Source organism: Orycteropus afer, unplaced genomic scaffold, assembly GCF_000298275.1.
Source record: "Orycteropus afer afer isolate SDZICR_OR568_19922 unplaced genomic scaffold, OryAfe1.0 scaffold00029, whole genome shotgun sequence".
Lineage (NCBI taxonomy): Eukaryota > Metazoa > Chordata > Mammalia > Tubulidentata > Orycteropodidae > Orycteropus > Orycteropus afer.
The window spans coordinates 13,260,772-13,272,675 of NW_006921616.1; the positions used below are offsets into that span (position 1 = coordinate 13,260,772).

Here is an 11,904-nt window from a genome sequence, read left to right on the forward strand (position 1 = left end):
GACTCATAGCGACCCCTCCTTGGGTTTCTGAGGCAGTATCACTATGGAAGTAGATTGCCCCATCTTCCTTCCGAGGAGTGGCTGGGGGGTTTGAACCTCCAGCCTTCTGTGTGGTTAGCAGTCAAGTGCCTTAGGCACTACACTACCAGAGCTCCCATTAGAATTTAAAATTTTAAAACTACTTCAGCATACATTTTTTTTCAGCACAGGGAATAACGTTTAGATACCTCTTAGTGAAGAGAGCTTTACAAATATCTTCGTGAAGAAGTAAAATAGATGAAATGTTGAGTGTTTTGTTTGCATTCTTGTTGAGTTGTTTCTAGGTAATTTTAGCTTTCAGGATGTCATTGGCCTTCTCCTTATGTCGTTGAAGTGATGGGAGCTAAGGTAATGATGATGAATGTGGATGTGGATAGAAATCTTAGACCACTTACATGCTATTGTACCTTTATAAGGTGGTACTTTTAGGAATTGGTAGATTAGATAATCCTTCCACTTGTCTCTTTGGCTCATGCACAGATTATCACACACACTTAGGTTATTTGTTGTTGAGAATGGGCTCTTTGTGTTGCAGCATGAAGAGCTTGCCATTTTAATTAGAAGTAGATGTTTTCTCTGCTACAGTGCTGTTTACGTGGATTGCTTTATTTTAATACAAAAGTATTAAAATACATGTGTCTGAAAATGAGCAAAATTGTAGGGCTTCTACTTCTTAGAGAATGACGTGCATGTGAATAGCAGAGCAGTGTTTTTTTGTGTGTTTTTTTTTGTCACTGTAATAAAAATAGATGTTTCTAAACTGGCCATTCACCATATCAGCCCTTTTTGTAACATTTCTGTCTGTTTATTTTTCAGCTTTTTTAATCCAACTCAAATGAACTAAAAACAGAAGACTTTTTAAATGAAGTAATATAAAGATTGACCTTATCTCACTCTACTCCCCTCCTTGCTTCTCTGCTCATCTAGCACCTGTCTGCTCTCACATTTCCCATGTCCTCGCCATTGTTGGTGCAAGATTTCTACAGCTTCTATCATCTGGATCAGCCTCTTGTTACCTGTATTGCCTCAACCACCTCTTTCTTCGAAACCCATCCCAGTTGGCCTTTTGTTTTTGTTTTGGGCTTGCAACTAGGTGCTTTGATTTCATCACCATCCCTTGTTGCTCACCCAGCTTTTTGTTATTTTTTGCCTTTCTGCTGTCCTATATTTTATTTTGTACTACATTTTGAGAAGTTACTATTACAATAAAACTTAGATTATTCTAAATAGTTTTCATATTTAACAAGTTGGATCATGTTTTAATCACTTCTAAAGTTTTGATTGAATATTTTAAGATATATAGAATCATTTGGAAATTGAATATGAACAAATTTATCACGTTCTTTTATACTCCGAGTAGTCTAATACATTGATTAGGCCACAGTGGCAGGTGTGAGTTTTCTTTACTCATTGGAATCAGCCCACAAGTCTTTTTGATGACTGGTGTGGGTGTGTCCTCTGCTTTTGCCCACCAAGTGAGCTCAAGGCCAGTTGAAGGACTTGTGGACTGAATGTTAGCTTGGGTTAAATATTCACATAGAAGATCAATGGACTCGACTGAATAATGTCTTTGACACCTAATTTTGATGTACCTACAATTTTATTTGTCTGGGCTGTAATATAAAGACTTAAGTACAAATAAAAGGACTTTATATTCGGGGTGAGAAAATCCATTTTGGAATGCTGAATTTCTTCTTTTTTACAGAGAGTACACATCGGCAAGTTGAGAGTTATCAACCTGTGAAATAGTATGCAGATTTGTATCTTCTGTTGTATCACATCTGCTAAAATTTTAATTTTTAATATTAGTTGTTTTGGTTTTCTTTTGCTTAATCTAATAGCTCTATGTTTTGTGCGTTCTCAAGATAATGATCAGTACTGCTTTCTGATACCAACGGGTGCTACCTTCTTTCTTCAAATCTCTTAAGACCTGAATTTCTTACTCATATCCACATTCCCTTTTTATAAGACTGTCTTGTTAGCATCCTTCTGACTTGTTAGACCCTCTAATATCATTTCCTTGGACCAGAGAGGAGTTCTTTAAAGTAATAAAAGTGGTTTTCCTTGAAATTGGGAAAAAGCATTTCTAGCACTATATGATTGGGAATTCAGTGAAAAAGGTTTGTATGATTTCTCATTGGATGACACTGACCCAGCTATGTTCTTTTTTACACCAGAGGTATACTGATGACCTATATAAGTTTTGCTTGGTACAGACACTGCCATTTGGAGCAGAATCAATTTAAAGTATGAAAACGACATTCACAATTAAATAGAAATCTTCTGTATACAGATAGACATTTAGTTATATCTTTGAAATAGGTTTCTTTAGAAGCATTTCTGCTATGAGAATATACACTCTAATGATACCTCTAGGTTTGAAGTAAATTATTTGATTAGAATATAGTTGCAGACCCTTCCCAAAGTTTATTTTCTAGAAATGTTAGTAAAAACCAGGGTTATTCATTACATTTTTATATCATCACAGTTACAGCAATTTTAATTTTTTTAGAAGTGTTTTAGAACTCTTAATACAGAAGCTTTCTAGAATCATTAATAGAATCAAGGTTTATTCTTTACATTTTTATAGTACTACATTTCTACCAAGCAGGATTTTAAATAAAAATAAGGAACCAAGAAAAATTAGTCATCTTTGATCTGTTTTACTGCATGTCTACTTACTGAGGAAAAAGTCTAGAAACCTGTCATCCTGGGTATGAAGACATGAGTCTAACATACTCTTTTAATTCCAGATTATTTTGTGATCGACATCTCATTTCTAATTGCCTAAAAATAGTGTGCCAAATATGTTTCACTCATATAGCAACATCTTTTTTTTATTAACTTTTCTAAACTGTCAACCTTGTTTTGAAAAATGGTGTTACCTTTCCTTAAAACAGTGTGGGAAACCAAAAATAGCCTGCATGTGTTTTGTTTTTAATTCCTTGAACCTGGAAGGGGGTGAGGGGTATCACAGTTTGCTTCAATAATGAAAATACACTGCATGCCAAAAGAGATTCAGGAATGAAAATTATACCATGTTTTAAAAATGATTACCATATTGGTGTTTTTGAAGATAATCTATATTTATAAATCCATATGATATACATAAAAAGTTATTTTTGTTTTTCTAGGTAGTTGGCAAAAAAGGAGAAAGTCACTAAGGTACAAAAGACACTGGAAGAGCATATTGCAATCAAATCTACAGCTCCTGGATAATTGCTTGATTCTCGCCAGAGACTGTCAGTGTTCCTTTATTGCCATTACCAATAAATCATTGCTTTTGTTCACATGGTTTCACCTGTGTTTCTGTTGTAATCTTGATACATGCAATTGTAAATAAAAGTCACTACCTTTGCCAAGTTTAAGTTTTGTCATTCTGAGTAGGTACATTCTCTTTTCCATTTAACTGAAAATTGGTGAGCTTTCGAGTTTAGAAAAGCCTTCAGTGTCCAGCATCATACGGATTGAAAGCCAGTTTCTGCCTTTAGAGGAGCCAAACTGGGGGCACGAATGGGGCATATGCTCACGTGTGCGCACACACACACACAAAATTGTCGATTCTCAAAAAAAGTAATATTGTAAACTTTATTTAATATGCAAGTGATTGAAATAAATGGACTTAGAACAGGTAGCTGACCATGTTGAAATGAGTACTAACTCATGTTTATTAAAAGGTGTTTAGGCCGGGTATAAGAATTGCTCAGTTTACTAATTACCAGAAATAAACAGGCATAATGAGATTCAACTACTCAAACTATTTATGGGACCACAAATTCTCACATTATGATTTTAATTTCTGAGTAAGCTTTAAAAATTTAAATCAGCCATTTTCTTTACTGAATGTTGAAACTAGAAAATTGCAAAAAGTATATTATAAATTCTTAAGACAATAGGAATTACTGTCTTTCCTTAAGTAATGATTATCTTAGTTACCAAAATATACAGAGTAGATACAGTGAGTACATGGTTTAAGGTTGAAAATGAGTTGATTAAATGTCTATGTTTACAAGATTTTTTGCAAACATCTGGTCTTTATTACTTTTTGTTATTTTAATCTGTAATCTAGAAAGCATTGGTAAATTTAATTTTTTCAGTTTCCCTGAGTACTTTAAAAATTCAGTGTTTGAAAGAGTGTAAAACTGTATGAATTGTGATTCAGTCAAATAATGCAGTGTAATACCATTTTGGGGGATTTTTGTCTAGGAATATGGTAGATAAGATACATAGTTTGCCTTTGGGAAACAAATGTATTTATAATGTTAACGAGAAAATTATGCACAAGTGTTAGTGTTAAAATAGTCACTCTCTGAAACCCAGGTGTCATTAGATAATGTTTAGTTCATTTGTATGTATGGTAGCACATTAAGTGGTCTGTAGTGATGTCTGTATCCCAAGTATTTCCTGGTTACATTACCTTGGGCCAAGTGGTGGCAGAAGAATGAGAAATAAAAGTTTTATAACACTCCTTGTATAGACCATCTCAGATTAATCACATCTGAAATCAAAGATAAGATTAATACAAAAGTTTTGTTTTGACGTTTTATACACTTAACAGCCTTTTTTGGGTGATTGTTAAAGTGCCTCATCTTAAGTGTTGCTGACCTCATTCTATTTATACTTGACAGTTGGAAAACCCAGTGAGAGTAATTTCTTATTTGTAAAGGATTGGGCATCAGATTTATATTGTTTATGTAACTTTTCTATAACTCAATTAATTGCAGTATATAAATATTCCATAATTATTCAAGTTGTAAATAGAGAAAAATTAATGTTTGTAGGTAACTGTAATGTGTTTCACTTATGGGAAGTTTTAATACTACCAATAAACATACATAATTGACCTTATTTAAAATACCAAGCTGAGATCCTGATATTTTCTCCTAAAAGAGTCTGTGTATGTATATGGAGAACACACTGAATTTTCCAGATGAATAAGAAGAGCATTTGAAAAATGTCTCCTTGTTTTAACCTTATAGTATCTATTAGATAGTACTTTGTAGAAATCTAATGCTAAGGGTTTTTCTTTTATAAACCTAAACCAGCTCATGCCATGTTGTTATTTAATACTTAAATAGAAATACAGCATTGGAGTTAAGTAAATTAGTTATTGTAAAATATTCTTTAAGCTTTAAAGAAAAAGAAATTTAAGGTTTACCCTTGTTTTTATTGATACTTACATAGTTGAGTAGGTTAATTTTGTGCAGGTATGTACCTTCTGGAGTTGATCATTTCTAACCTCAGATAATGCTATCTTTAGATAAATAACTTATAATAAAAAATACATTCACTGATCTAAAGGAATATCTTTAAGGAATACTGTGTTCATTTAAAATTAACAGATCTTTAGAGGTGTCATTCTGCATGTTACAAAGCCTTTCAAACATAACATTGTTTTATAGTATATGTACAGCTTATTTCTGAGGTAAATCAAAAGCATTGAATAATTCCCCAATTAAGTATGCTTATAATTTCTTGATACTGATAACAAAGAATATGCCATTTTAAGTGTGTTTTTAATTGAAATTATTTTTACATCAATAAAGTATGATGTGCTTAGCACAGTAGGAGTTAAGTGGGCAGAGCAGAGATTTTATAGGCTAATAAGATCACTTTGAAGCTTTGTGGCCCATGTAAAGTTATTGACTGCATAATGAATTATGCCTTTAAGGAAACTAGAGTTTGATTATGTTACTAAATTGTACACAGCTAGGGTCAGTGTAGAAATCTCATGTGACCTCAAAGATGCTTGTTTTGGTTACCTCTGCCACTCCAACAGAAGTATACCGCAAATGGGTGGCTTTAACAAACAGGCATTTATTCTCTTAACGGTTTTGGAGGTTAGAAGTCTGAGTTCAAAGTGCCAAGCTCTAGGGGCTGGGTGAAAGCCCCTTGACCTTGGGCTTCAGCTCTGCCTCCTGCTCCCGTCCCACTGAAGCTGGAGGCTTTCTTCACTCAGGCAGCTGCTGGCCCAAGGTCAACAAATAAAATGGCACAACCCCAGTATTACCAGACACCACAGCAGGCCACTAGTTCATGTCCAGAGGTAGTCCCAAGAGTGGCAGGAAACGTGGCAGGCTGTTAAGTGAAGATGGCTACAGGCGGGATCCCAGTGTGCCCTAAAGCTGCAGACCATGCCCAAAGCTGCTTACGTACTGGAAGCAGACCATATCCCTAAAGGAGCTTCCGAGCTGCTTGCAGCACATCCCACCGTGGAGCTGATTGCCAGTCTCATGGGGCGTAATTACAACTAGCCGCCCAGCCACTCAAAACCAGGCCCAGCCAAGTTGACCCATAACCTTAACTACCACAAGGCTAAACTCTTTCCTTCCTCTACACTTGCTTGGCTTCTCTATGGAAAGAGGAAATTAATTTTGGGATAAATTCTAAGTTGAGCAGGCCAGAAAGTTGTGAAAACATGATTTGTTGGTTTATGTTTGGACATAGATTCAAAGGCATTGACACGTGCTACCAGAGAGCAGGGTCTGATGGAATCCCAGCTCGTCTGCTTGGTAGCTGGGCCTTTCTTTTTCTTTTCTTTCTTTCTTTTTTAAATTGTGATTTTGGTGAACATCTACAGAGAAAATTCCCATTCCACTCAACAGTTTTTGTTTCGTGACACTGATTGCAATCCCCAGTTAACGGCTCCCTTCCCACTTCCTCCCTGTGGTTCTAGGCATTCTTACCTTCTGAGCTTTCTCCCTGTGCACGTGCTGCCCTTCTGATCTCCCATGGTTGACTGTTCTAAGGCGTGTACCTCCCTGGTGTAATTGTTCATCTTAACAGGCCTGTTGTCTGGCTGAAAGTTAGGCCACAGCACTGAGTTCAGTTTAAGCCCATAGGGTGACTAGGGACCATAGTCTTGGGGCTTTCACTAATCTTTTATCAGAGCATTAAGCATGGTTTTTGTTTGTTTGGTTTGGTTCCACATTAGTCTCCCAGTCTCTCCAGGATCTCCATTTTTTATCCCTTTCCAAGTGGTTGGCAGCAGAATCTGGGCACCATCTATTTCCTCTAGTCTCTGAGTCCTGTTAGCTGTGGCCTCTTGAGCAAGTAACATTCTTCGGAACTTTAGTTTTCTGTTGTGTAAAAATAGGAACACCTCCCTCTTCGGCTGCTTTGTGAAGATTAGATGTGCCTTGCTTTGTAATTGGAGCAAGACTAAATAGTTCTCTGTACTCTGCTGTCTCTCTGCCACTGCTGTTTAGCCCATCATTACTTGTATGGCATACAAGTATGGCAATAGCCTCTTAATGGTCTGGTTGCCTCTGACCTAGCCCTGCTCTAATGTTTCTTCCACATAGCTGCTAGTTGGTTTCCTTCAGGTGACATATAAGGCCCTTCGTGGTGTGACTGCTTCCCCCATTCAGCCATCTCCCCTCATCTCCAGCGTGCTGCACTGTACTAGCAGTTGCCAGTATATACCCTGATGTCTCATGCTTTCTTATGACTGAATTCATCCATCTATCAAAGTCCTCCTTGCTCTACAGGGCACGGTTCAGAAGTAGAACGCTCATCTTCCACGTGGAGATGTGTGTGCGCCTCACGCACAGCCTCATGTCATTGGTGTTTTGCATGCTGCTATGATGCTGAACAGGGTTCAGCAGAGCTTCTAGACTAAAACAGACTGGGAAGAAAGGCTGGCAGTCTGCTTCCAAAAGCCAGACAATGGTCAAGTCCACAGCTGATGATGGGGATGGTGCGGGACCAGCCAGCATGTTCTGCTGTGCATGCCGGTGCCCTGAGTTGGGGGCTGACTTGGTGGCAGCTAAAAACAACATATATTAGACTATATTTTAATTATTGGTTTTCTTATTTTCCCAGCTATGTTATGAGTAGTAATGCAAGCATCTTGTTCTTCATATCCCTCATTAAATGCAACATTGAAAACATTCTCAAATTCCAAGATGCTTGAGTTGACCAGGAGAGGTTAGCAGGAATGTGCAATTAAACAAGGTAAGGAGGAGAAATTAGCAGAGGTTAAAGAAGGCACATGGTGTGTTCATTGGATGACAGGCATAAGAGATTTCTTAGGCAGTTGCAGCTGGAAAAGCAAGTAGCAAGCATACCATGAAGCACCTCTTGACATGTGTAAGAGATATTTCACCCTGAGGGAAAGAGGGGAGAACAGGGAGACGAGTCCATGATGACTAATAAGTTTCTCCCTTTTACGATTGGATGGAGAAATGTTAGATCCTAGGACAAGCAACAGGTTTGGATGGAAAGATGAATATGGTTTTGGACATGTTGCCTGGAACAATGTATCTGAAATGTGTTTTGTGGGTTCAGATAGAGATGTCTGGAAGGTTGTTAGTTGCTGTTGAGTGGACTCCAACTCATGGCAACCCCGTGTACAACAGAATGAAATGGTACCCCCAGCCCAGCACCATTTTCGTGATTGTTGGTATGCCTGAGCCCATTGTGGTCATTGGACATTTTGGGTCCTTTCCAACCCAGGAGGTTCCTCTTCTAGCTCTACACTGGATCGTATTCTGTTGTGTTCCATAGTGTTTCCACTGGCTAATTTTGAGAAGCAGATCACCATGGGTCTTTCTTCCTAGTTTGTCTTAGTCTGGAAGCTCTGCTGAAATCTATCACGGGTGACCCTGCTGGAGTTAAAATTCTGATGGGTTCCAGCATCACAGCAACATGCAAACCACCACAGTAGGACAAACTGACAGACGAGTGATGGATCTACTAGGTATCTGGGCAGAAACATGGTTTCACAACTTAGGGCTGGAAGCAGGGAACTGAATGGGAATGTATAGGGAGAGTATAAAGTGTAGAATAAAGCTAAAGAACAAATACTGGGGAATACTAATAAATGTTTTTAGAGATTGGCTGCAGAGTAGTAAATAGAACTGTAGGAGAAAATACAAGGTGGTATTAAAGTAGTATGAAAACTCAAGAGAGAGTAGTCATCAGTATCACATGTTGCAGGAATGTTGAAATTAGCAGTGATACCCAGTTTTCATTCCATTGAATTGTGGAAATAATGCTTAATTATAAGAATCATTGATTGTATTAGTAATCTTATAATTGAAGGGCATATCTGCAGACAGAATAATTCTGAAAGCCCTCTGTCAAAGAAATTTAGAAACTTTTATAGCCCACCATTTAACACTGTCAGTTTTACCTGACAGTAATCAAGTCTTGAGGATTGAAGTCAATATTCTGTAAAAGATTAAATAGACATTCACCAAAAAGTATATTAAAATGGCCATCAAACATGTGAAAAGATGTTCAATGTCATTAACCACCAGAGAGATGCAAATCAAAAGCACAATGAGATACCATTTCACTTCCACTTGGATGGCTAAGATTTAAAAAAAGCAAGATAACAAATGTTGGTGAGGACATGTGGAAATTGGAACCCTTATCCATTGCTAATGGGAATGCAAAATGGTGCAGTCATTGTGGAAAACAGCTGTATAACAGCACTACTGTGTAACAGCAATTCTACTACTAGGAATATAAGGGCCTTAAAAGCAGCTTTGGGTACAGAAACAAACACCAGTGTTCACTGCAGCATTATTTACAGTAGCCAAAATGTGGAAACAACAGATGAATGGATAAACAAAACGTGGTACATATATGCAATAGAATACTCAGCCAATAGGAGAAATGAAGTCTTGATACGTGCTACTATATGGACGGAGCTTGGAGACGTTATCCTGGGTGAAATAAGCCAATCACAAAGTACAAATATTGTTTGACCTCACTTATATAAAAAGATAATAACAGACAAAAATGTATAGAGGCCAACATTTATTAGTGGTACCAGGGGCAGGAAGAGGGAGCAGCGGGAGGTTATTGCCCATGGAACACTGAATTTCAGTTCATAGGGAGCTCTGGTGGAGGGCACTTGACTGCTAACCAGAAGGCTGGTGGTACAAGCCCACCAGCCACTCCTCAGAAGGAAGATGGGGCAATCTACTTCCATAGAGATAACACATTGGAAACTCAAGGAGAGGTTGCTATGAGTCATAACTGACTAGATAGCAGTGAGTGAGTTTGGTGGGTTTTTTTTTTTTGGTTGGTGATGTGCAAAGACCCAGAGTTAGAAAACCAAAAGGGAAGAACATGCTTGGTATTTCTCAAGCTGAAAGAACTGAAGAAAAAATTCAAGCCTTGAGTAGCAATATTGAAGGGTTCTATGGGCAAAATATCTAACAATACAAGAAGCATCAAAAGAAGATGAAAGGAATACATAGAGTCACTATACCAAAAAGAAATGGTCAATGTTCAATCATTTCAGGAGGTAGCATAGAAACAAGAATGAAGGAAGGAAGACGTCAAAGCTGCACTGAAGACATTGGTGAAAAACAAGGCTCTCCAGGAATTAAAGGAATACCCACTGATATGTTTCAACAAATAGATGCAGTACTCAAAGCACTCACTTGTTCATGCTAAGAAATTTGGAAGACAGGTACCTGGCCAACTGACTGGGAGATACTTGTGCCCATTCCAAAGAAAGGTGATCCCACACAATGTGAAAATTATTGAACAATATCATTAATATCACATGCAAATAAAATTTTGCTGAAGAAAATTCAAAACTGGGAGGAGTCAGCCGCAGGGATCCAGGTGAGGAGAGGGAACCTAGGCCATGCCCCATGAGCGGCAAGGCGGGAAAGTGGGAGAAAGGATAGTAAAAAGATTAGGGGGACTGGGACAGAGCAAGGAGTCAGTCGCAGGGATCCAGGTAAGGAAGGCTGGAGAGAGGTTTCCAACACCTAAGGGAGACAAACTTGTCTGTCAGTTTGTCCTACTGTGGTGATGTGTTGGTGTGAGTCTTGAGGCTGTGCCACTGGTGTTTCAAACCCAGCAGGGTGTACATGGTGCACAGGTATCAGCCCGACTTGCAGACTGAGACAGACTAAGAAGAAGGAAGAGTCCATCCACTTCTCAAAGAATTGGCCAGGGTAAACCTTATGAATAGTAGAGAAACACTGTCTGATATATTACTATGCAACTTTATGAATAGTCCAGAAACATTGCGTAATACAGAGGAGGAGGATGAGTCACTTAGGTTAGAAGGCTCTCAAAACAGGACTGGGAAAGAGCTGCATCATTAGAGCAAAACCAGCCTTACTCATATGGATAAAGTAAAGCTTTCAAGACCTCCATTTGCTGACGTGGCACCACTCAAATTGAGGAGAAACAGCTACGAACATCCATTAATAATTGGAACATGGAATGTATGAAGTACAAATCTAGGAAAATTGGAAGTTATGAAAAATGAAATGGAATGCATAAAGATTGATATCCTAGGCATTAGTAAGCTGAAATGGACTGGTTTTGGCCATTGTGAATCAGACAACCATATGGTGTACTATGCCGGGAATGACAGTTTGAAGAGGAATGGCATGGCATTCATCATCAAAAGGATGTTTCAAGATCTGTCCTGAAGTACAATGCTGTCAGTGATAGGATAATATCCATACGCCTACAAGGAAGACCCATTAATATGACTGTTATTCAAATTTATGCCCCAACCACCAAAGCCAAAGATGAGGAAATTGAAGATTTTTATCAACTTCTACAGTCTGAAATTGACCAAACATGCAATCAGGTTGTGTTAATTATCACAGGTGACTGGAATGCAAAAGTTGGAAACAAGAATCACCGGTAGTTGGAAAATTTGACCTTGGTGACAGAAATAATGCTGGAATTCGTATGGTAGAATTTTGCAAGACCAATGACTTATTCATTGCAAATATCTTTTTTCAACAATACAAATGGTGGCTGTACACATGTACTTCACCAGATGGAACACACAGGAATCACATTGCCTACATCTGTGGCAAGAAGTAAAGGAAAAGCTCAATATCTTCAGCCAAAACAAGGCCAGGAGCTGATTGT

At 38.0% G+C, this 11,904-nt stretch overlaps 1 protein-coding gene across 1 annotated transcript in view; it reads left to right on the forward strand.

The window, feature by feature from the left end:
• Nucleotides 1–3,203, forward strand: part of TXNL1 (thioredoxin like 1) — a 60,924-nt gene extending 57,721 nt beyond the window's left edge. The window contains exon 8 of the mRNA XM_007935516.2: nucleotides 3,174–3,203. Within this exon, the coding sequence (XP_007933707.1) occupies nucleotides 3,174–3,203 (30 nt within the window). The remainder of the gene's footprint in view (nucleotides 1–3,173) is intronic.
• Nucleotides 3,204–11,904: the final 8,701 nt, after the last annotated feature.